Source organism: Eschrichtius robustus, chromosome 1 (assembly GCF_028021215.1).
Source record: "Eschrichtius robustus isolate mEscRob2 chromosome 1, mEscRob2.pri, whole genome shotgun sequence".
Taxonomy (NCBI): domain Eukaryota; kingdom Metazoa; phylum Chordata; class Mammalia; order Artiodactyla; family Eschrichtiidae; genus Eschrichtius; species Eschrichtius robustus.
The window spans coordinates 87,403,748-87,430,998 of NC_090824.1; the positions used below are offsets into that span (position 1 = coordinate 87,403,748).

At 41.2% G+C, this 27,251-nt stretch overlaps 1 protein-coding gene across 1 annotated transcript in view; it reads right to left on the reverse strand.

The window, feature by feature from the left end:
• Window positions 1-27,251, reverse strand: part of GPR176 (G protein-coupled receptor 176) — a 108,454-nt gene that overhangs the window by 6,369 nt on the left and 74,834 nt on the right. Inside the window, exon 2 of the mRNA XM_068549140.1 lies at window positions 1,595-1,847. Coding sequence (XP_068405241.1) covers window positions 1,595-1,847 — 253 coding nt within the window. The remainder of the gene's footprint in view (window positions 1-1,594; window positions 1,848-27,251) is intronic.

Consider the following 27,251-nt stretch of genomic DNA (forward strand, 5'->3'; position numbering starts at 1 on the left):
CCAAAAAGTGGGTGTGGCAAACTGGCACCACCTGGTGCACATTCAGCTTGCTGAAGGGATTCCAGTGGCCCACATACTAAGTTTCTGAATGCAAATTAATTGCCAACATTTAAAAATGATAGAATTCTAGATTTCTGATTTCTCTTCTAAGAAATAGAAAGTCCGGCCCACTGAGTCGTGATACTCACAAAGCAACTATTAGCTGCATCTGCTGAGTGATGGCCCCTATGAACAGGAATGCAGACACACAACCCCAACCTGGCCTGTGTCACTTGGTTTTGTCACCTGCCTCGTCTGCCTCTGTGGATGGTGAGTTTCTAGGGAGAAACTGTCAAGGAGCTGGAGTGGTTCCCTGCAAGATCTGATGGTAAAATGATTGCAGACAATATATCTAAGGAAGAATGTACCAACCAGAACGGAAGACTAGAGAAAGAGAGATAAATATTGTGGCCAAACACAGGCCACAAATAATTCATTTAGTTCGTTTTACCCCTGAGGAAACTGAGACTTAGAGAGGTTAAGCCACTTTGCCCAAAGCCACCAGCGAGAAAGCAGCATAGGTAGGACTTAAAGCCAGACTTCTGGTTCCAGAGTCCTCTTTCTTAAGCACAAAGTCAATGACTTCTCCTAGTATGTAGGGGGCTTTGTGTGGCTCTGTGTCCTCTACGCAGACAACACTGGGCAGCTAATGAAATCAGGGTTCCAAGCCAGAGAGGCTAAAGTGACTCCATAGATGGATTCTGCAATCCATACCCTTATAGGTCATTAAGGTATTGAGTATGTTTTAAATGCACAAAGAGTTTTAAAATTCTAAATTCATCTAAAACGTAGTTAAATTTATCACAGGGTATAAAGTCAGAAGAGCCAGCACTTTCCCTTCAGCAACTTTTCCTCTCTGTAAATCTTGAAATCAAAAGCTCTTGTGGACACAAAGTATTTTTCAATGCTTCTTTGCTTATTTAATTCTATTCTCTAAAATGTATTATTATCTCAATTGTATTCATGAAGTGCTAGCAACAAAGAGAAAAGACAGGAAGCTGTTGATTACTGAGAACTTCACACTTCATTTTGATAAATTTGATCAAATTATGTATGACAGCAGTAGCTAGGATGTAAGATTTATTTCCAAATGAACATCCTTTAAAAAAGGACGGGAAGAGAAAACAAACACCATCCCAATATAAAACCTTGGAAGTAAATCCTCCAAAGGAATTCTGGTGCTATCTGGCCAGGTCCAACAGGACTGTCTAATCATTTGTTAAATAGCCACTGAATTGTTCTCTTGTTCTTCCAGAAATGTTTTCATCCTGCATCAAAAGGCCCTAATTGCAGAGTTAGCAATCTGATGAGCAATCTACTTCAAATTGCAATGCAAATACCGCTAATTCCAACCCAGCTGAAACTATATCATGATCCAGCTCTGCCCCAGCATCGTCATGATGTAACCTCCCCAATGCCACATCTTTCTGTTGACAACAAGCAGGCTAAAAAGCAGTATTTGGAACACTGACTATTCACTATTTGCTTCATGATGCTAATTTTTCAATATACTTAAAAAAAAAAAAAAGTTGCACCCCTGGCTACCTGATCTTACCTGTCCAAGGCAATGGCAGGGAAGCTGAGGATAGTCACAGAGCAGAAGACTTTGTGCAAAAACTTAACGACCTTGCAGAAGAGCATGGTGTAGATCCACCAGCAGCAGTGAGGACTGGTGCTGAGGATGATGTCGAAGGGCACGCAGACCAGGCTGGCACAAATCCCCGAGCAGGCCAGGTTTTTAATGAACCTGTTGGTGACAGATTTGAACACGGTTGTGCGGCAAGTCGACCATAACACCATGAAGTTTCCTGGCCAGATAGGCAAAAATAAAAACCAAAGAAAAATGTTTAAATAAAAAGAAAGAAGACAAAAAAGAAAGAAAGAAAATACAGGTTAAAAAAAAGATTGAAAAACCATATCTGAGAGTTCATTTCAAAGAACTTAAAGGCATATGATATTGTCAATTTATGTGAAATTATTAAATCACTTTCATAAGTATCAAAAAGTCTAGAAGAATATTTTAGTGGTGAGTTTTGTTATTTAATTTTAGGCATAATAGTATTATGAGGATGATTCTGTCTCACCTGTGTATAAACAGTTGGCTAGGGATTACTTAACCTCAGCCAGTCTACTCTGACCAAGTTTGCAAATGACCTCCGCCTTACCAAACTCTGTAACAGAAAGAGGACAAAAGCCACATGTGTGGCTTAAAATTTCCTAGTAGTGATATTTTTAAAAAGTAAAAAGAAGCAGGTGAAATTTTAATAGTGTATATTATTGAACCCAATCTATGCCAAACATTATCATTTCAACGTCATCATTACTTTAAAAAGTATTAAAGTAATATATTCATTCTTATTTTTGTGCTACATCTTTGAAATGTGGCATGCGTTATTTTGTTTGTTTGTTTTGTTTTTTATTTATTTATTTATATTTGGCTGCGTTGGGTCTTCGTTGCTGCGTGCGGGCTTTCTCTAGTTGCGGTGAGCGGGGGCTACTCTTCATTGTGGTGCGCGGGCTTCTCATTGCGGTGGCTTCTCTTGTTGCGGACCACGGGCTCTAGAGCGCAGACTCAGTAGTTGTGGCGCACGGGCTTAGTTGCTCCGCGGCATGTGGGATCTTCCCGGACCAGGGATCAAACCCATGTGCCCTGCCTTGGCAGGCAGATTCTCAACCACTGCGCCACCAGGGAAGCCCCTGGCGTGCGTTTTTTAAATTGAAATATAATTAATATATAACATTGTATTCTTTTTAGGTGTGCATGGTGTATATTTTATTTTACACTTACAACACATGTTCAGTTCACACTCGTCACATTTCAAGGGCTCCATAGCCACATGAAGCTGGCGGCCACTGGACAGGCCTGCACTGTTCTAGACCTTTAGCGCCAATAACACACTTGCCTGTCCCTCTCTGAGCATCTTCTTCCTGTGGCTTCCACAGGCCTACAGCCTCCTGGTGTTCCTCCCACCTCTCCCAGGCCCTGGCTGCTCCCAGTCTTCTACACCAGGCCCTTCCCCATCCTCTCTCTCCAGCTTCTCCCTAGGTTAAATCACCCATTCAGGTGGTTCTCCACTGAGCTGCTGGTGACTCCCACATTCATGGCCCAGACTAGGCCTCTCCTCTCAACTCCAGACTCCTGTCCCACTAAACGTCTGATTCTCCACCCCCTCTCGGTCTGTTCTGCCCACCCATTGTCCTCCAGAGCCTATACAATCCAGGGCCAACCTGCCTAATCTCACACCACACTGCCCCTGGCTTGCTGGGCACTGACCACGCTGCCCTTTTTTTCTGTTCTTGAAACACAACGAGGCTGATCCGGTCTCCACGCCTGTGCACAAGTTTTTTATACTGCCTAGCATGGTCCTCGTGTGTCTGATTCCTTTTAATCCAGGTCTTAGTATAATTGCTGCCTCCTCAAAGAGGCCTCCGCTAACCATATTTTTATTTTAAATACTCACTGCTCCTCCCTCCAGCATACTCTCTTATAATATCCCGTTGTGGCCTTCTCAGCTCTTATCATAATTATTAATTTGTTTACTCATTTTCCCTTCATTTCATGAGGATAAAAAAACATGTCAATCTTGCTCACTATTATAACTCCACTGCCTAGTTCTGTATCTGGCACAGAACAGGCATTCAGTAACTATTTAGATGAATGAATTTGAAAGAGGACAAACAGTAATCAAAAGTCCCTGCAGTAAGATAACCCGTTTCGTAGTAGGAAGGTCATGAGAGGCTATTCTGAGTCAGTAGTTCCCAAACCTCACTATGCATCAGAATTACTACACCAGACATCCTGAATCATAGTTATAGGTATAGAACTGGGAACCTGCATTTGTAACAAGCACTTCAGAGAGAGCTGGCCCCCAGACTGAAGTTTCAGAAATGCCACATCTAGACAGAGACTGTAGCCTTCATCCCCAGAGTCTCACAGGGCCCAAGTCGTCAGGTATGCGGGGCAGCCTACGTTACCAGGGGAGACTTTACTTGGTGAGAGATCCAGGTCCACATGGCCAGTCAGTCATGACCCAAGGACACTGCTCTCTCCTGGGCACAGGCACGGAGAACACCCTCTAATGACTGAGGCACAGCTCAGCCTCATGCAGAAGGACAGCATGGTGCCAGGGGAGGGGAGCTCAGGGCTCAGGGCTGCAGCCGAAGTCACCCCCAGGGGCTGCCTCGCTGCCTCAGACGCTGACATAACTTACTGTCAAGAGTCTCTTTTCAGACACAGTAGTCTACAGCTACTTCTTATCTGCCAGAAAAAAAATGGGCACTGCATTTAGGTAAGTAGGCCAGCTGCTTCCAGGAAATTCTCTACCAAACTTTCCTTACATAAATATGCTGACTCAGTGAGATGAAATTCACAGTGTGAATATATACACGTTTGTTCAATAGAAAAGCTGTTTATACTAATGTTACCACCTCAGGCCCCCTCAAGCTTTCCTGTCACCAAGGTTACAGACTGAGCAATAATGATGTATTTGAAGCTCCAAATATAGGGGGATTTTTTTTTTTCTGGCCTTTCCCACTGAAATGCAGATGAGGATCTGGCTGAAGCATCTTTCCTCACTTAAGTTTTACAGATAGGACTTAAAATCTGGTAACCATCTAATAATGAAATTGCCCACTTAAAGAAATCTGCCGTAGGGCTTCCCTGGTGGTGCACTGGTTAAGAATCTGCCTGCCAATGCTAGGGACACGGGTTCAAGCCCTGGCCCAGGAAGATCCCACATGCCGCGGAACAACTAAGCCCGTGCACCACAACTACTGAGCCTGAGCTCTAGAGCCCACAAGCCACAACTACTGAGCCCACGTGCCACAACTACTGAAGCCTGCGAGCCCGTGCTCCGCAACAAGAGAAGCCACTGCAATGAGAAGCTCACGCACCACAATGAAGAGTAGCCCCCGCTCGCCGCAGCTAGAGAAAGCCCGCACACAGCAACGAAGACCCGACACAGCCAAAAATAAATAAATAAATAAATTTATTAAAATAAAAAAAGAAATCTGCCGTGAGGAGAGTGTCATAGTATCTTCAGTTGTTAATATCGGGGCTGTCTCCAGTCCACTAGGGGACTTCCTATAAAGACCATCCTTCTGCTTTATAAATCAAGACCCGTAGGATTTTCTATGTCTCTATCACTGTTAATCTTTGTCGCTTGGTAGGTTACACTGAATAAAACATTTTGTATAACAAACAGGAAAATTCACTGCAAAGGAGAGGACAGGCTGTGTGCCAAGGTCTCTCATGAACACAGTAGAATTCTCTGAAATTAATTTCCATCATTACCCTCATACTCTAACTCTCTTATCTTTCTCTCTCCCTCCCAATTATGTCAGGCACACTTTTTTATTGTTTTTTTCTTAAATCATACATTTTATTAGTATGTCCACGCTTGCGAATGAGGAAACTTGTTTTCAATGAGTTATTATTGAAAAACCCGAGATGGCTATAATCACATTGTATCTCCACTTATTTATAAAACTCTACGAGGCATCTGAAGCCTAATCCCTTTTCCTAAGAGCCAGAAGCTAAAGAAGCCTCTATGTTCTTTCCCTTCTTTAAACCACCTCTCTCTGTCTTCACTTTAAAACTGACTCATTTGGCTTTAAGAACCCAAATTAGAGAAAAGTATCAGGAGAGGAGCACCCACACTCAAGATCTGATTGGCCACACATTAAAAAAAAAGTGTGTGTGTGTACACATGAGTACACACATACACGTGCAAGCACACAAATATACACACAACAAAACAAAATAATTACATATTTGATCATTTAATCTCATGAGCACTTTAGATTCTTCTTAGCTTTACAAGGTACATCAAGGATAACTCAGCATATATTTTAAATAACACAGTATTCAACCTTGAGATACTTTTTAGTTTAGGCATCGTGGTCTAAATCACCCAACTCCCTTTAGAAATGATTCAAGTTCTGTACCCATTCTTCCTCCCTACATATTCCCATTATATTTTCTAATGCTGGATTCCATGACAACATTCAGCACCAGGGCTGTGGGCACAGCAACACAATTAGTACACACTCACAGCACACACAACCAAAACAGGAATAAGAGGTAGAGCATGATGGCGCTGGTAATACAAACTTACTCTCCCTGGGACTGCTATTACTTTATCATTACTCCTCATCTAAAATACAAATCAAGATTTCTCTTTACACAGTATAATTTGATATCACACAATGCATAAAAGGACAAAAAAGAAAGTAAAAATTATCCACCCAGTGATAACTATCTGTAAACTTTAAGTATTTATCCTTCCAAACTTCTTTTTATATATACGGACTTTTTGATTATGCCAGTGGGACCAACTACTCACACTGCTTTTTTAGATCTTTTTCCATAACAACCACCTTTCTGTACAATAAATAAAAATAGATCTATATCGTCATTTTAACAGCTTCATAAAAGCAACAGTGCTTCTCTGGTTATACCCTAATGTATTTTGTCTATTGCATATTGATGAGTTTTTTTTAAAGCTGTTTTCAATACATCTCTATTATACAATGTTGAGATCAACATCCTTATATATTTAAGTTTGGAGGAACTGAACTGACTATTTACTGAAGATAAATTTCTAGAAGCAGAATTTCCCGGTCAAAGAGTTTACACATTTTTTATATATATTGCAAAATGACCCTCCACAAAAGTCATATGAGAGAGGTGGTTTCCCGATATGCTCACTAAAAGTTCTGCTGTCTCACTAAAATATTTGGAATTTTGCATACTTCCTCAATCCTACGATTCATGTTTTCCTTATTTCCAGAAAATTTTCATCCATTGACTCTGAATTTTGCCCTACCCTTTCTCCTTATTATCGTCTTCTGGAATTCTTATTAGATTTATGTTAGACCTCATTCTAGTCTCTTAACCTCTCATTCATATTTTCCATTTTCCATCAATTTATTGTCTTCTGCAAACTGAATGCTATTTCTCATGTCTTCCTTCCATTTTATCAATTCTCAATTCATCTGGAAGTAATCAAACCATCTTTCTTTCTTTCTTTTAGCTTCTTGGGTATTAAACTTCTTGAAATTTGTATTTGGGTCTACTTCAAACTGCTTACTCTTTATTCCTAGTGTCTAGTTATTTTACTATGGCTCTTTTCCTTCTTTAATGTGTAATCACGTTTCTTTTCTTGGCTGTGTTGGGTCTTTGTTGCTGCACGTGGCTTTCTCTAGCTGGCGGTGAGCGGGGGCTACTCTTCATTGCGGTGCGCGGGCTTCTCACTGTGGTGGCTTCTCTTGTTGCGGAGCATGGGCTCTAGGGTGCCCGGGCTTCAGTAGTTGTGGCATGCAGGCTCAGTAGTTGTGGCTCATGGGCTCTAGAGCGCAGGCTCAGTAGTTGTGGCGCACGGGCTTAGTTGCTCTGCGGCATGTGGGATCTTCCTGGACCAGGGCTAGAACCAGTGTCCCCTGCATTGGCAGGTGGATTCTTAACCACTGTGCCACCAGGGAAGCCCCTGTAATCATGTTTTTTAAATGCTTATACTTTCTTTTAGATTATTCTATTGTTTCTAGTTCTAGACGTGTTAATTTTGCCATTTGTTGGTTCTCCTGGCCCTCCTTTTATGGTTTTCCTCATATGGTTTTTAATGTTCAGTTATGAGCTCATAGTATATGGGGGTTGTTTTTCTGTGGCAGGCTACAGACCCTGGTTGTGGAAATGTTTCAAGTGGCTAGCCAAGCACATATTAGTACTTTGTTGCACTTTCATGTGCAAATCAAAGACAATGCAGTTGAAGGACCATTCTGAGAAAGGTTTAGTGTGTGGGGAAATTTTTACCCTAGGGAGACGCAGGATATTTTAATGACTAAGAGCACAGACCCTGAAGCCTTACTCCCAGATTCAAGTCCCAGCTCCACCATTTACTAGCTGTGTGATCATGGGTGAATTAACTTCTCTGTGCCTCAGTTTCACCATCTGTAAAGTGGACATAATAACAATGCCTATGTCCCAGGGGCATTGTGAGTATTTAATGAGCCCATACAAGTAATATAAGCACAGCACTTAGAACAGCTTCTTGTGCCTAATACATGCTATGTAAGTAGATATGTCACTGTTGTTATTAGTTGCAAAACTTTCCAGAGGGCACCAAGGAAAGGTCTGACAGAGAGAGAAACAGTGAGAGGGTGGGCCAGAGGAAAAGAAACCTGGAGCTGTATATAGAGAAGATAGAAGAGGACAGGTCCCTAGAAGGACTTGGAAGCAATCAGGAAGAAGAGACAAGGTAGGACTGACTGGCCTGCAGGTTCCACATGGAACACTGGGGTCTGACAAGGAAGAAACTCCTAGGTTTACCCCATGGAGGTCCGTTGGGTGGTGCTGGCAAACTCACAGCAGACTGTCCCGTGGGGTCATGATGGGTGCCTGGGACTATGGTGTTTGAGTAGTTGTGACAATTTCAGAGCTCCGTCCTCAGGCCTGTGGCACACACACAACTTGTCTCTCTCCCCCTCACTGTTGTCTGGATTCAGTGACTTCACTAAAGCCTTGTCTCCCTGGCAGTGGGGGCAGGGGCTGCTGCAAGATCTGCTCCCTCCTAGAATGTCCAGCCTCCATTTGAATCGCACATGACAGGTCTCAGACCAAGCACATCTCTTCTCCAGATGGAGTCCTGCTCCTAGAATCCATCAAGCCTATCATAAGACATTCCAAACACCTTACAGAAATCTTGCAGCAGCACACAAACATGATACATCTTAATAAAGCCCCAGAGTGAATTAAGAACCCAAAGGGTCAAAAAAAATCAAAAAAGGAATCAATGATCTTGACATGGTTTCATTAAGAAAAATGAAAAATCTCAAAGTAATGATGACTTCCTAATGTTTTCAATTCAATAATCTAAATAGCTTGAAACCATCAAGAGATTATTTGTACCATTATGGGAAAAGTTTTAAAAATGCTATCTGGCCAACGATAATGGTACAAGTAATAAAACAATGATTATAACTATACTTTATTATTTGTTTAAAAAACTTTTTAGAACATTAATAATTACCCACCGTCTTCCCAATAGGTAGCCACTAAGCATTCTTGTGCATTTAGACACACAGCTTGAGCAATTAAGAATTTTAATCAGAATTTAAATTTTGAAAAAATTCTATTCAAAATTATTTGAAAAAAAAAAAAAAAAAACTTCAATTGGCCCTTGAACAAGGCATGGGTTGATCTGCATATAACTTATAGTCAGCCCTCCACCCTTCCTCCACATCCATGGATTCAACCAACCATGGAATGTGTAGTACTATGGTAAATATTTACTATTGAAAAATATCTGCATATAAGTGGACCCACGCAGTTCAAACCCATGTTGTTCAAGGGTCAGCTGTATTCAGTTTTTTACCACCTTTCTAGAAAGTAAAGGTGTCCCTGAATATCTGAGGGCATTTCTCCATTTTATTTAGGTATGGTTCAGAGGTAGTTTCATTATGACACTGATTTTTGCAAAGAGTTAGTTTTAAAAGAATGCCAGGGCTTCCCTGGTGGCGCAGTGGTTAAGAATCCGCCTGCCAATGCAGGGGACATGGGTTTGAGCCCTGGTCCGGGAAGATCCCACATGCTGTGGAGCAGCTAAGCCTGTGCACCACAACTACTGAGCTCTAGAGCCCGCAAGCCACAACTACTGAGCCCGCATGCCACAACTACTGAAGCTCACATGTTGCAACTACTGAAGCCTGCGTGCCTAGAGCCTGTGCTCCGCAACAAGAGAAGCCACCGCAATGAGAAACCCGCGCACCACAACGAAGAGTAGCCCCCGCTCGCCACAACTAGAGAAAGCCTGCGTGCAGCAACGAAGACCCAGGGCAGCCAAAAAAAAAATAAATTAAATGTATAAATTTATTTTAAAAAAAATAAAAAAAGAACGCCAGAGGGGAAAAAAATGCAAGATTGACTAATTAAACCCATTTTGAAGAAGAGCAGAGGTACAAAAGTAACTTGATTAATTTTACCAAAGCATTCAGTAGTTCCCTACTGCCACTAGGAAAAAAACAAATGCAAACTTCTCAGCATCATATAATACCCTTTAAGATACGACCCCTGGCTGCTCCCAAGCTTACTACCCAAAGTTGCAGCATCATGATAGAATGAAATAACCCTGGAAATCTAAAGGGCAAATCCACGTTTTTCTCTGAACCCTTAAACCTGCTGCCTAAGCAAAACCCTCAAAGGAAACTCCCTTTCATTAGCAAGAGTGAGAGAGAGAGAGAGAGCAAGCAAGGGAAAGAGAAAGCGAGGGTAAGACAAGATAGGAATAAAGAACTCCTCAGTGTAGAGAAGGCAAATTGTACCTGACAAGTTCAAAAAAAAAAGACACTGTTAAGCTCTGTGAACCTGGGGACACAAATATTAAAACTGAGTTACAAAGTTCACACTTCCAAAGGAAAGCTTAACTAGTTCTAAAAATGATTCTATCTTATTCTGACTTTTAAAAAATCTTTCTCCCATTAATCTATGTGGGTAAATTTCCCAGCTACCCAGAGAGTCAGCACTGGCAAGGTGATAAATAGCTTTTTGCCACCAGTATTATTATGAATTATGGCCGCAGCAAGAATGTGGAGGAACACAAGCTTGTAGCCAGAGCACTGTGCCTGGTGGTTTTCAATACAATTTGCTCTTCCTCGGAGTCTAAAAGTTTGAGCCTCTCCCCCACTAATGAAGAGTCAATTTTCTGTAACTTGTGATTAAACTATCTAATATCTGCCCAACTCTTTTTAAACTGATCATTATTAGCGTGAGAAAACTGTTACTTTAGTTACAATTAATCTGATTCCAGAGGTTGTTCTGAGATGATACAGAAGGTTCCAATTAAGCAGGAATTGGATTAACAGGAAGAAGCTATGTAGTAAGTTTATTAAAATTCATGGTGAATTTCAAATAATTGCTGTGAATGAAAAGCATCTTATGAAATACATATCCCCAATCAAACCTTGGATGGTTTCCCCTTAGAATACGTATTCCCAATGAATAATTCAGATAAAATATTAACAGGATTCAGTTTTGTAATACATAAGAATATAGAAAGAGACTCCAACAATAGCCTCTTCCAATCAGCTCCTGTGAGGTTGCACAAAGAATTTTAGGTGAGTCTGCAACACGTGTGCATATGTTTTAGCAACAATGGTATCCCCAAAGGTAAGGCAGACTATATAGCTCAATCAAGACAAAGAGATCCCAGTGACCATAGCCACTGGGGTTCTCTCGTGGAAGTCGCAATGCCCCTGAAACTAGCCCAATCCCTCCCATCTCTCAACACACAGCAAGATACACACAGATCTAAAAGGTAAGAAGAAAGACTCACAAAATCTGAAGTTGATAACTGTCCCTTTCTTTGACTACTCAAATTTTTTCCATATAAACTAACCAGAAAATTTTCATAACTTCACAGGATTCCTTGCTCTCCGATCTCTCACATTAAGTAGATTAACCTCCCTGAAAGGTATATTATTCCCTGAAAAAAAATATGGCAAGAGTCTCAGTATCATTGGCCCCATCTAACTGTGACAGCTTCGAACCTTGAATAACCACAAGCTCCATTTCCCCCTCAGTAGGTGTATGGAGAAAGCTTCCAGGGAAAAGGAGGAAACCAGTTATCAAACTCTCTCTCTCATTACACATGCTCCCCTTGGATCTGCATGCTAACAAGATATTCCTGATTAAGTGGAGGTGAAGTAGTTCACTGCCTTAAATGTCTACTCCACAGGCCATCCTACTAAGAGGTTCTTGTCTATATTAAATTGCTTATGTAGTCTTTGAAGGCAGGGTCTGTATCTTCTGCACCATTCATATAGCATTAGCCTAGAGGGGTTATTTCTCCCATAAAATAGTGGGAGATTACAAAGCCTGAGAAGAACCTTATCTGGAAATTCTGTTGACCCTCATGAGCACAAACCATGGTTTTGTATCTAGGAGTTGCTTCATAAATACCCAGATAAGTGAATGAATAAAAGCTTGAAGTTCAATATGACTCTATCAGAACTATCAGAATTTTTAATCTGTGTACTCAGTTTTGCAGGTACATCTATTGATGCCAACTGCCTTTGATCAACAAGCTGAATGTTTACTATCTCCGCATCGCCAGCACACAGTGTCAGAGCAGCTTGAGAGTGATGTATTCAACGATACATCACACTATACTATAATTAGTCTAGTGAACGTGCACAGAATACACATGCATTCTATTCTCCCACTCCCTCAGTTCCAGTAACTACAATTATGCAGTCTGAAAGGGAAAATTATGTTGGAAATATTTCCAAAGAACACAAGGGTAAGATAATTAGAGGGCTAAGAAAGGAAAGTGAGCCCAATCCTGCTTCAGCCCACGGGGACCCAGCGTGGCTGATGCGAGGTGGAGGAATAAGATTTTGGAAATGAGCGTCTCTTATTCCTTATGATCTGGCACAATCTGACAATGACATTAATTCAGAGTTGAAAACTCCATTGCTTTTTTTTTTTTTTAGCTGTGTTTGGAAGGAGAAGCAGGAGAAGAGGAGAGGCTGGAGGGTGAGGAGCAAGAAATGGCATTCTAAAACTTCTCCTAACAGATTTCGGGCCACTCCCTCACTACTGGGGAGGTTCCATCTGCTCTAGAATAGACTTTCCCATGTCTCCTTCACCACTTTCCCCAATTCCTGCAAGGAAAGAGGAGGCCAGCAGCAGAGGGGTGTTTGTAGAGTGAGGAGCTGGGACCAGGAGAGCCAGAGCAGCAGATAGTATAAGATCTGGAGGAAGCCAGATCCAGGCCAGGGCCAGAGACACATGGTCAAGGCAGGGAAGGCTCTGGAAGGAAGTGATGGATCTGAAAGTCAGAGCTCGGTGGGGAATAGAACACAAGAGACATTGAAAAGATGAGTTACAGCACACAGCCCATCAAGGCCCACCAACAACATAAGAAAATGAAATAAATGCTCAGATAAAATACTAGGAGCCAAGAGCTCTGTAAGAAGGGGGGATTGGCACATGGGTAACAAGGAAGGAGCCTGATAATTGAGACAGCCTCAGTCTAGACTCTGAACTTGGATATGACTCTTTGTGAGGCAAGAACTGAACCAATAAGATATATTTAGGGACCTTGCAGGTGTAACACGATTTTGGAAATACCTGTAATGAAGGGCATGTGGATGGGCAGGAATAACACCTTTCAGAAAGCAGATTCTTAACATTTCTCTTTCTCTCTTTTCCCCTTTTTCTCCTTCAAGTAGTAGCAGAGGATGGAGAAGAGAAGATGACAAAAATTGAGAGCAAAATAACAGGGAGAATAATTTCAATTCCATTTATCTCCACACCAAGACCTATTTTGTACGTGCATTTCCCAGTGACTATTTAAGGCAACCAAGGCCTTCTGTGCCTGAATATTCATTAGTCACATTGCTGAAAACTGGACAAAAGGTTTCTTTTCTTTGTATCACATTCCAAGAATCCAGGATTCATGATTATGGTAACCACAGTGATACAGATAAACAGAGAAGGAAAATTCTCCTAATATTTTAGCATTTTATGAATAGGCAGCTTCCAATTCCTGTATTTTTCCTCTAATATTTGTTGATTTGAATAACACTGGGTCATTTACCATGTAATTTTCCTGCTGGTTCAAAATAAAATCAGCATGAAATACCATTAGCTTGTGTAAAGCACTAAGATCAATGAAGAGATGTGACCTCTTATTTCCCCATTATAAAACAAAAGGCCAGGGGAAGCATTTTTTATCTTGTGAGATATCGATTTTCCTCTTTGCGTGTTTGTAAATTACTGGCTTTCAGAGTGTAGTCAATGTCACTGATTCAACGTGAATGAAGTAAATAAGATAAAATATAAAATTTGTTCACTTTCATTAAGCTCCAGTTTCCATTAGTCTTGCCTCTGACATTATTCTTATAAAGGTTTAAGCATGCAAACACCACGGCCGAAGGCAGAACATTGGCTAATAAATATTAGCCAACAAATTTTAATATTACCCCAAGTAAGCAAATAATAGTGAGCATATATACAATGGTCAAGGAACCAGTGACATGCTACAACATTTTAAATTGTCATTTTTCCAATTAGAAACTCTATAATGCTTTAATAGGAATAAGAAGGTAATCTACAACATTAAATTGACTTTATATACTCACATGAATGGAAGGAACCTGGATGAGTCATCTATACCTCCTTGTTTCCACATAAGACTATGTAAATCTTGTGCAGAGAAAAGATATTTTTGCTAACTGTTAAGACTTCTGGGAAAAACAGTACCTTCAGGCCCCCTATGGTAATCAGCTTCCAACACAGCCAGTGATCCCTGCCTCCTGGTATTCATGTCCCCATGTAGGCTTCTCCCACAACTGAATAGGTAAACAATGGGATGTAGCAAAACTACAGTGAGACTTCCAAGGTCATAAAAGACATTGCCATAAAAGGCATTGTCTTAATCTCTTGAATCACGTGCCTTGGGAAAAGCCAGAAGATTCTGGCTACTCATTACAAGCTCTGCGTTCCTTCCTCTACCTCTCAGCTTTTTCACAATGAAAATAGCTTTAGTTTATTTCTTTTTTTTTTAAGATTTATTTATTATTTTTTTATTTTACTTTATTTATCTTCGGCTGCAACCGGTCTTAGCTGCGGCACGCGGGATCATTGTTGAGGCATGCAGGATCTTTTGTTGCAGCGTGCGGGCTCTTTGTTGTGGTGCGTGGGCTTCTCGCTAGTTGTGGCGTGTGGGTTTTCTCTTCACTAGTTGTGGCGTGCAAGCTCCAGAGTGCGTGGGCTCTGTAGTTTGCGGCACACAGTCTCTCCAGTCGAGGTGCATGAGCTCAGTAGTTGTGGCACGCGGGCTTAGTTGCCCTGTGGCATGTGGGATCTTAGTTCCCTGACCAGGGATCGAACCCGCATCCCCTGCACTGCAAGGTGGATTCTTTACCACTGGATGACCAGGGAAGTCCCAGCTTTAATTTATATCTGAGTGTTTTTTTTTTTAAACTAACACACGTTCACTATTATAAATTCAAATGGTTCAGAAAAGCATAGGAAGAAAAATCACCTGGAACCCCACCACCTTAAGATAAACATGATTAATATTCTGGTCATCATCTTTTAATACATCTCTGTATGTGTATAAACTCAATTTTACGTAAATGGTATACCATTTGTACATGCTGTTCTTTGTGGACACTAGTGTGATTTTCTCACTATTTATTCGTAAATATATATACTGTATTTACAGACATATATGAATATATCACAGCTTATTATTCACCCTTTGTCCTCTAGATGGGCATTCACTTTGTTAATGAGTTTTTGCCATTATAAATAATATTGCAATAAATACTGTACATATATGCTTATTTTCTGGTGTTTATATTTCTGTGACATTGATTTCTCCTTTCCACCAGCAATGTGTACAGAACTTTTTCCTCCAAAATTTTTGTCTGTAGCAGGCGCAATCACTTCTCATGGATTTTTGCTAATCAGTGGGTGAGCAGTTATATGAAGATCCAGAAGGGGTAGTCCCTGTGCCCAGTGCCCTAGGTGTCATGGATGAGGCGTCACTGGTAGGGCATATACTTTTCATAATGGATGACTGTTAACATTTCTGGAAAGCACTTCAGCCAGTTTGGGGTTGAACACCGCTCTAGTCCACCATAAGCTCAGTAACAGATCTACTTGGGTCAGGCAGACCTTCCTACATCATGCTCTGTCTCCCAGATCACATACACTGCCTCTGTGGGGGGCAAGCACCCCCAAGAGTGTTAGCATGCATTGCGCTGGGGTGCCTACTTCACCAGCCAGATAAGAAGGACAGAGTGGCAGAAGAGGAAAAAAGAGAAAAACCTTAGGCCTCAGAGGAGAGCTGCAATCCACAACAAATCAGTCCCCAGAATTGTGGTACAACTCTGATCCAAGAAACATCCAGTCTGAGCAAGCCAGAGCAGAACAAGGAATGAGGAATTGAGGGTACCGGCTAGAAGGAGAAGTGGGAAGTCACTTCTAGAAAAACTTACTATTCAGCAAAGGACATTGAGAGGGAGTATACTACTGGAAAAAATTTCCATAGCTGGAGTAAAGACAGGACCCAGGGATGCTGGAAAGCTAGAAAAACCTCAGGAAAGGGGGACCACACAGGAAGATGGACCTAGTTTTAGCAAGGAAGGTGGAAGAAAGGCTCAGAAGCTGCTGGGCCCTAGGAGTCCTTAACTCTCCAGGTGCTCCTCTCTCTAAGCCCGACATGCTGGCCACTGGAAGGTCCTCCCCTTCTGCAGGGAGCTTCTACAGGTTCTGCAGAGAGCAGGGTAGAGCAAGGCAGCACACCCACAGCGTGACCACCGCAGAGCTGGGGCAGAGCCAGAACACCCACAGCATCTGTGCACACACATTGTCTGTTTCCTTCTTGTTCCTGTAACCTTTCCAAATGGCATTTACATGAAATCCATCTTTTCGATGGTTTTTAATTCATGCGGTGCAATGAGCTTCTATGATTAAAATCCATCATGCTCATTAAAGCTGCTTCTTCAGCTCTTGCCTGGAGAAAACTGAAGCCTCTGGAGGCCTGAAAGCAGTTGCAATTGGGCCAGCAGGGTCAGCCTCCAAGAAAGAACTCTGACCACTGACACAGGGTATCCTCAGAGAATGACAAAAATACAAATTAAAATAAAAAGAAGAAAACATTTCCCACCACTAGTTAGCGAAAATAAAATTTATAAGATCAAGTATTAAAGGGTATGGGGATATAAACATTATATATATATTTTTTGTGGGCAAGTAGATCGCTATAGTGAATGAAAAGTAACCTGGCAGTATCTACTAAATGCATGTACCTTGACCAGTCCTACTTCTGTGAAACTATCCTACAAATAAAAGAATCAATATATAAGGCTGTACACTGAGCTATGTTTGCTGAAGGATTGCTGACCATGACCTCAAAATTGAAAACAACCTGAATGCCCATCATTAGGATAAACTGTGGCATGTCCCTATAGGAAGATAGAGAAATACATAGAAAGATACATCCCAGGCTGTCAACATTGATTACTTGAAGCAAAGTGGAATGGGGGGATGGCATAATACATGTGTGTAACTTAATTTGTTTCTAAACTAAAGAAGTGAAAGGGAAGGGCTTCCCTGGTGGCGCAGTGGTTGAGAATCTGCCTGCCAATGCAGGGGACACGGGTTCGAGCCTTGGTCTGGGAAGATCCCATATGCCGTGGAGTAACTGGGCCCGTGAGCCACAATTGCTGAGCCTGCACGTCTGGAGCCTGTGCTCCGCAACGGGAGAGGCCGCAGTGGTGAGAGGCCCGCGCACCGTGATGAAGAGTGGCCCCCACTTGCAGCAACTGGAGGAAGCCCTTGCACAGAAACGAAGACCCAACACAGCCATAAATAAATAAATAAAATTTAAAAAAAAAAGGAAAAAAAAAGCAGTGAAAGGGAAAATAGGTTTGCTCACACACCCCTCTCTATGTCTAGCCAGCCTGGTATGATGCTGAAAACGTCAGCTTTAGGGGTTAATTTTTCTATTTGCAAAAGTCTATTGTTAAAATACAGATATTTCTGGGTTTTTTGGCCCTTACCACCTGGGGAAATGATGTTTTGCTCGCTTTCAGTGAGGCAGTGACAGCAGGCTGAGGGGAACTTCCTTTCCTAGGACAGGTAGGCACCTATGTGCGGAAGAGAGGGGCAAAGGCGCTCCCTGGTTCCTAGCCTGACAGACATGCACGTTTCTGACACTGAGGCAGAGACACTGAGAGGAGAGGTGGATGGGGCCGGCGTTTCCCACCTTTGCCTGAGGCCACTGTGACTTTGGATGCCGCTCAGGCTTCCTTCCTGGTTCACTGGGGGTGGAGTTGGCCCTCTGCCAGCTGGAAGGGAGGCGGACGGACGGGGACCTCGAGGGGGTCCGGGGAGGCGCAGACTAAGCATCCACTGAGACAGTAACAGGGATCAAAGGTGCCAGACATGGTTTCTTGCAATCAATTCGGGGAGCAGGACAAGTAATCATAAAAGTGTGATTTTCCTCAGCTCCGGTAAAATGAAAATGCCTGCCTTTGTTGTGAAGAACCAGGAGACTCAAAAAGGAGCTTGAGGAGACATCGGCATGCCCCACGGGCAAACAAACCACTGCTTCCACCCTGATGCGAAACTGAGAGCAGAGACGCTTCAGCCTGGATGAGAATACAGCAAAACTGTCCTCCCCCCACATCGCCTGTGGGCCTGTTCCTCCAGGCTGGAGTAACTGGAATGGAAGCAGAGGGTGCTGATGTTGGGAAGAATGACGGCTCACCAGCACTCAGCGAGCACTTACTCCCTAAGGCTTTACATGCACCATGTGCACTTTATAAGAACCCCCTGAGATAGGTTCTATTTAATCCCACTTTACAGATAAAGAAACTAAGGCACTGAGCGGTTATGTCATTTGCCCAAGTTTATAGAAATAAGAAGTGGTGGAGCTGGAATTTAGTCCCAAGCAGTCAGACTCCAAAGTCTAGGATGAAACCACCGCACCAAACTGCCTCCGTAGGAAGAGACAACACCTGATACTGCTACCCTGGATGCTGAGAACAAGGACCAAAGATTCATTCCTGGAAATTATCTCACCTCTGGTGGAATGGATTTATGAAAAACCGTGGCTTAACGAAGGAAGCTATGAGATGAGAAAAACATGCCAAAATTCCAGGTGAGATGTGCGTGCAGGAAACAAGGAGTTCACAAGCATAACCAATGCTCTGGGGTGGAATCTAGGAAGGTCCTGTAGGTCCTGTAGAGTGAGGTTGCAGCTGTCTGCAGGGAAAAGTAACTCACCCTGGGATGGCAGGGTGAGCTTAGGACATACCCAGAAGGGACTTAAAAGTATAAGTTGCTTGACGGACTGGTCAAAAATTAAAATGAGAATAGCTGCTAGTAAGCCAAACCTATATGGTGGGATTTGTTTAGACTACTTTCCCTGTTATACTGGGTATTCACTTATTTCTTTGACTTTATTGGCACTGCCCTCACCTCACCTGAAAACTTGTCAACCTGGTTTTACAGCTCCAACGCACAGACTTTAAACATCTCCCTCAAGGACAAAGTTGGCCCCTTTCTGAGTCCCCATCTCTTCTCTCTGAGCAGGAACCACTCTGCCGCTTACCACATCCAGCAACTCTACTCCTAAGCATATAACCAAGAGAAATGAAAGCACAGGTCCACCGAAAAATTTGTACACAAGTGTTCATAGCAGCACTATTCATAACAGCCCCAAAGTGGAAACAACCCAAATGTTCATCAACTGACGAACAAAGATAATGTGGTATATCCATACAACGGAGTATTATTCAGCCATAAAAAGGAATAAAGTTCTGATACGTGCTACAACACGCATGAACTCAAAAACACATGCTAAGTGAAAAAGCCAGTCACAAAACACCACATATTATATGAGTCCATCTGTATGATATGTCCGCAATAGGCGAGCTCATAGAGACAGAAAGTAGATTAGTGGTTGCCTAGGGCTGTGGGTTAAGAGGCAATGGGGAGCGACTGCTAATGAGTATGGGGTTTCTTTTCGGGCTGAAGAAAATGTTCCAAAACTGATTGTGGTGATGGTTGCCCAACTCTGTGAATATGCTAAAAACCATTGACTTGTACACTCTAAAAAGGTGAATTGTCTGGTAAGTGAATTATGTCTCAATAAAGCTGTTATTGGGCTTCCCTGGCGGCGCAGTGGTTGAGAGTCTGCCTGCCGATGCAGGGGACATGGGTTCGAGCCCTGGTCTGGGAAGATCCCACATGCCGCGGAGCAACTAGGCCCGTGAGCCACAATTGCTGAGCCTGCGCGTCTGGAGCCTGTGCTCCACACAACAAGAGGCCGCGATGATGACAGGCCCGCGCACCGCAATGAAGAGTGGCCCCCACTTGCCGCAACTAGAGAAAGCCCTCGCACAGAAACCAAGACCCAACACAGCCATAAATAAATTAATTAAAAAAAAAAAAAGTTGTCATCACAAGAAAAAATGTGTAATTATAAAAAAAAAAAAAAAAGCTGTTATTGAAAAAGAAAAAAAAAGGCTCAGTCAGCGTGTGCCTGAAGGTGTGGGGCACAGAAATGAGGGAAGTCTTAATATGTATTTAATTACATGTCCCTTAAAGGTTGCTTTGAGTGACTGTTTTGCAGGGAATGTGGTCTCCTGAATCAGTCAGAATATAAAGACAGCTGGTACAGAAATGTGTCTGGCATCTCAGACATGGGCTCCAATTTCATGCACCAGAGGAATCTGACATTGCTCCCTCACTGGGTGAGCTTCCTGTTCCCCAGGAAGCCACAAAACAGGGCAGCAATTAAACATACGAAGTGTTTTGCTTTGAAGATATTCCCTCTCTCTCTCTCTCTCTTTCTCTCACTAACCCGCTCACACGCACACACAGGGAAAGCCCATTTTCTACTACTTCTCCCCAGATGTTATAGTAGAAGTACCCTCTCTCTGTCTCCTCCTTTCATAGTTCAGCACACAGCTTATTCATTTCATAAGAGCAAGCTTGTTGCAACCCACTAATAACAAATCACAGGCATAATTAGAACCCCAAGCTTAGCATAGCTAATTCTCTTACTAAAAAAAAAAGAGTCTGGTTATGAATATTTTTCATAAAATTAAAGGATAATTACTTAGAGTTCTAAATCCACTGATGGGCAAAAAGCTATAAAATTAAGGTGAAAACAAAAACCTTACATTCCACAAAGATTTATTATGAGGAAGAAGTCAACCAACTGTTCTCCATTTTCAGAGGCTTAAACAAGAGAAAACAGGAATCGATTGCATCAAAGATACTTTTTAAAAAATAAAAAGTAATACTTTGTCCTTAAGGATGCTTAAGCCCTTGAATAAACTTCATGGAAAGGCTATGAAATCTCCCTTCCTTTAGGTTTGTATCATTGTTATCACTTAAGGTTAGATTTGGCTAAACAAGAAATAGTAGCATAAGCAAGGCAAAAAAGTATTTCTGTCTCATATAAAAATCCAGAGACTGTCCAGGGCTGCTTACAGAGGCTCTGCCCAACAAAATCTTCAACATCTTTCCAGTTCACCATTCCACCATCCCAAATGGGGGGGCCCCATTTCTCGTAGTTCAAGGTAGCAACTAAAACTCCATGAAACACATCAGTATTTCAGGCAGCAGGGTGGAAGAAGGGATGAAGCCGGGAAAATGATAGCATGTGTCAACTGTCTTTAAGGAAAATTTCAGGAAGCTATCATGTGATGCTTTGCACTGGTTACAGGACCATACTGGTTGCCATGGAGGCTGTCTTTACTCTGCGCAGCCGTGTGCCTATCTAAAAATCAGGGTTTCCATTGTTATGGAAAGAGCGGGAAAGGCTGCTAGAGAACACCGCACAGTCTCTGCCACTGTCTTCAACACTCATCTCTTTTACTTTGGGCAGTTACTTCAAAAGGCTTTTCTTTTTATAAAAAGTATACAGAGACTGAGAGAGAGAAGAAGGCATTTTTCACACTTTGTATACTCAGAGACATTTAAGTACCTCCCTATTATCTACACTTTGGGATAAATTTTTACCTTTGTTCTTCTGCTTTAGGTTTGAGAAGGGATGCAATTATCCTAGCCTCAAAATAGTCAGAATATTATCAAGTAAGCACAGGATAAATAATCAATAAATAAAACTATAAAAATTAAATAAGCAAAGAAATGAACAAACCAAAAAATCCTTATTGTCAAGACCTTACACTTAATGCACACCTGAGGCAGTCCACGTGTGACATCAAACAACCACTTAAATGGGCTACACTTAATGCACACCTGAGGCAGTCCACGTGTGACATCAAACAACCACTTAAATGGGCTACACTGCTGAATCTGGTAGGTTCCAGCTGAACTCCTTGGGCAGAACCAGCTCTTAGAGAGGATGCTTTTATTTGCAGTAACTCATGTAGGTCCAGACTATCAATCTCCAGGACAGTGGAGAAAGTGGACTGTTCATGACCTCTGTCGGTTTTAGATGAGTAAACTTTGGTTTAAATTACTCTGTTTTAAATAATGTATAAAGTGCTTTATATATATGTATATATATAATTATAAATACAAATATATAATAATTTATTGTCTTAACAAATAGATTTTATTTATTAATAATTAATAACAATAATAAGGATGTAATAAATACTTGGCCCTAGAGACATATACAGATTTTCTTTTTAGAAAGTACACACTACTTTAAACAATGATATATCGTGATACCTAGACAGTCATTGTGGAATTATTTTTATCTGAGAAGATTATCATTTAGTTTATTACTAAAGTCAATTAAAGCAAATATCTGTGAAGTCATCCTAATTGCACAGGCTAATTATGACAATGCACACTCATCTGCCATTCTGTGCTGGAAGGGCGATAATCAGAGCTGTCAGATCCCCACCAGACCACAATACTTCCACAACACATTTTTACCTCTCCGTGTTATCTCTTCCATTGCTATGTGTAAGTTCACCCTCTTATCATCTGATTGAAATACGGTGTTCCTGACTCACCATATAATATAGGACCTTGGACCACTCTGTATCAGGAGGACTCTGGTCCCATAGCCCCTCCCCGACCCCCTTTGTTCAAGAAAGAAGAATTGGGAGACTTTATGAGAAACTTTAGCCAGTGCCTTGAACCCAGGGAGATGAAAAGAGACAAATTTCTGGGAATTTGGGGGAAGAAGGAGATAATCTCAAGACACTGTCAGATGTGGAATCAGAGCCTGACGGTTGAAATGGAAAAGGAAATAAGTGTGGCTCTCACATGGGCATCCAGACTTTGGAAAGCACGTGTGAAATGTCCCATTTGAATCTGAAGAGGGCTGGTGCCCTGCAAGTAGGGGACGAAAACCAGCACAAAATAGCCTCACTGGTATGTATTTAAAAGGTAACTTATAAACAAGAAAAATTTTATACTTCTAAATCATTACTTTTATTATCCTTAGTTTGGGCCATTGTTAGACTAACTAGGCATTCAATTTAATCCCGAATATTAAGAGGCCCTACTGTCCAGCCACTCCCACCACCATAACCACCACCATGAAAACTGCTGCCAACTGAAGCAGAGCTCCAGATCAGCCCCAGTGACAGTGAATCAAACCACCACTCCCAGAATCACATTTTGCATGTTAGCCCACATGTGGAGTTTGAACTTACCAGCCGACTGACAGAGCAGTAGCACTCTCTGCTTGTGCAAAAAATTATTATATAAGCGTAGCTCTGCCTGAGGTGGGAAAAAAGCCTAATTCCCAGCTAGGATGTCATCTGGATTTACAATGCAATAAATCTCTTTCTAGAGTAGATATGATTTTTAAAATACCAGACATCCAATGGCAGCAGGTGCAGTTAACAGGAAAGAAAATGCTGACTTCAACAACAACAAAAAATAGCTTAAAGATCTGGGAATTTAGCCCTGTTTCAGAATATAGGGTAGCAAGTACTCTCTTCTATGTGATTTTGACTCACTTCCCTCATTTAATTTTCCCTTCAATCCTAGGGGAGGCCTGTAAAGCTGAGAGCAAAAGCTGTTAAACTGCTATGAAGATATTATTCTGTCATTGTCCACTCAAGTTCTCTTTCCACTGCTGAAAGTAGAAAGAATAGCATCAGTAAAGTGTCAGGGGGATTGCTACTATTGCTCTTCTAAATTTTACCCAAACCTTAAGGTCACACAATTAACAGAATGATAATATATGATAAAGCCCTTCAAAGTCCCAAATATTTTTTTCATGGCCCTTCCAACTAGAAGTAAAATCGGGTACAGATTTCCCCCGATATCCTCTGGACATCACCTAAATAGTATAGAACAAGTGAAAAGTGGTCCTCTAATGTCAGGATTCATGAATACGACATGGGTTGCTTGTAAAAATGTACTTTCCTTGTCCTCTCCCCGAACCTGCTGATTCATAGTCTATGGCGTTGGGCCTTGGAATCTGTATTTAATAAGCCCCCAGGTGATCTTGGAAAGGTAATTTCAGACCACACTTTGGGAAACCCTGCTATAAAATGTGTATTTCACCTCAACCCACATTACATAGCTGTCAGTTTAGCTTTTCACCTACCCTAGTATCCAAATCACAACTAGACAGGGTTCATGGTTCTACCACTAACACAGGGTCAGACAAGGTGGGTGGGGGCAGGGGGCAATGAACAGAGATCAAGGAATCTTCTTACAAACTGGTCCTAGTAACCTGATGGGAGCTCCTCCACCTCACCCACCCCTGACTGAAAAAAAAAATAGATTGGGTGAGAATTTGGAGCAAGAACCAATAGGGCACATAGATCCTAGCCCAGGGAGTACCCATCTTTTTCCTTGGTTTGCTGCCTTAAGGAGAACATACATTAGCAAGCCTTCAACTGTACAAGGCTTTGAAGAATCAAACTTGGACAGCCCAGCAATGATCTCAAACCACTCCAATGCCCTCTCAACCTCTTCCCTCCCCAGATCCAACCAGAAAACGTGCTGAGATAACTCTCAGACTCTCCTAGGGTGACCAACCATCCTCGTTTTCTCAGGACAGAGGGAGTTTGCGGGATGCAGGACTTCCCCTGCTGAAACTAGGAAAATCCAGGGCAAACTGAGATATCTGACTTCAGTTGTAAACAGGGGTCACAACTTGTCACCATTCATGCTGACCTGCCCCTACTTGACACAGATAATTTCTCCATCCTCACCTGGTTTGGAACTACTTTAAACATAACTCATTCTCTGGCCGGAAGCCAATTATTGGAAACAGAACTGGATCTCTATACCATTTCAGGGTGGTCCTCATGTAACAAATTCAATAAAGACATTAAAAATGGCCCACATCAAAAAATAATAAAATAAAATAACATAAAATAGAAAAGACCCAATCTGAAATAAGAAAGTAGATTGAAAAAAGTGATCCAAGGCTCAGGGATCTGTGTAACTATAATAAAAGATCTAACATTCATGTCATTGGAATTCTGGAAGCAGAGGCAAAAGATAGCGAGGCTGAAAAAGTACTTGAAGAAATAATGGCTAAAAATTTCCCATATTTTGCAAAAGACATAAATATACAGATTCAAGTAGAGTAAACCCAAAAGAAGATAATCTCAAGGAAGTCCACACCAAGACACATCATAGTCAAATTTCTGAAAACTACAGACAGGGACAAAAATCTTGGAAACAGTAAACAAGAGAAAAATGAAACCTTATTACCTATAGTGAAAGAACAATTAGAATAATAGCAGATTTTTTCACCAGAAATCATGGAGGCCAGAAACAAGTGGCACAACACTTTCCAGTGCTGAAAGAAAAGAACTGTCAAACCAGAATCATATATCTAGTGAAAATATCCTTTAAGAATGAATGGCAGGCAGACCTACCCTAAAAGAATGACTGAAGAAAGTTCTCTTAAATAGAAAGGAAATGATAAAGGGTGGAATCTTGGATTTTCAGGAAGAAAGAAAAAAATGGAAACAGTAAAATATAGGAAAATACAATACCTTTTTCTTCTCAAGATTTCAAAATTGTGTTTGATGGTTGAAATAAAAAATTATAACACTAACGTGGTTCTAAATGTATATAGAGGAAATATTCTCAAGGATTATACTATAAATGGGGAAGAGCAAAGGAGATAAAGTTTCTATACCATGAACTGGTAAAATGATGGCACCAATAGACTGTGATAAGTTATATGTATGTAATATAATGCCTACAGCAACCACTAAAACAGCTATACAAAGAGATACATTCAAAAACACTATAGATAAATATAAATGGAATTCTAAAAAATGACCAAGTAATCCACAGGAAAGCAGTAAAAAGAGAGAAACAAAAAACTTAGAGAACAAAAAGAAAACAAAAAAATAAAATGTCAGACTTAAGCCCTGACATATCAATAATTACATTAAATGCAAATGGTCCAAATAAACCAATTAGAAGACCGAGACTGGCAAACAGAATAAAAAAATATGACCCAACTACACACTATCTTCAAGAAACTCATTTCAAATATAATGATATACATGGGTTGAAAGTAAAAGGAAGGGAAAATACATATCATGCAAACATCAAAGAAAACAGGAGTGGCTATAATATCACATAAAGTAGACTTCAGAACTACAACAACAAAAATTACCAGAGACAGAGAGGAACACCATATAATGATGAAAGAGTAAATCCAGCAAGAAGACATAGTGATCTTAAATGAATACGCATCAAAGAACAAAATATGTGAATCAAAAACTTCCAGAGCTGAAAGCAGAAATGGACAAATCCACAGTTATAGTTGGAGACTTCAACACCTCTCTTTCAAGCAACTGATAGAACAACTAGACAGAAAAATCTGTGAGGATATAGAAGAATTCAATACTGCCATCAATCAACAGGATCTAATCAACATTTATAGAACACTCTGTCCAACAATAGCAGAATACACATTCTTTTCAAGTGCTAATGGAATATATATCAAGACAGACCATAGCCATAGCCATAAAAAAAAACCTTCAATAATTCTTTAAAAATTGAAATTATAGGGACTTCCTTGGTGGTCCAGTGGTTAAGAATCCACCTTCCAATGCAGGGGACACGGGTTTGATCCCTGGTTGGAGAGCTAGGATCCCACATGCCGCAGGGCAACTAAGCCCACGCGCTGCAACTATTGAGCCCGCGTGCTCTGGGGCCCATGGGCCGCAACTAGAGAGAAGCCCACGAGCTGCAACAAAGAGCCCGTGCACCACCACAAAAGATCCCGCATGCCACGACAAAGATCCCTGTGTGCTGCAACTAAGACCCAACACAGCCAAATAAATTTAAAAACTAAATTAAAAATTTATTTTTAAATTGTAGAGTGTATTCTCTGACCACAGTGGAATCAAACTAGATATTAATAAGAGAAATAAAACAAAAATCTCCAAACACTTGCAAACTAAATAATACATTTCTGAATAATCCCTGGGTCAAAGAGGGAGTCCCAAGGTAAATCAAAGGATATGTTGAACTAAATGAAAATGAAAACACACATATTAAAAAAAAATACAACATATCAAAAGTTGTAGGACACAGCTAAAGCAGTGCTGAGACAGAAATTTATAGCACTAAGAGCTTACATTAGAAAAGACAAAAAGTCTCAGATTGGTAATCTTAGCTCCCAACTCAAGAACCTATAAAAAGAGGAGCAAAATAAACACAAAACAAGAAGAAGAAAGGAAATAAAGATGAGTAGCAATCAGTGACATTT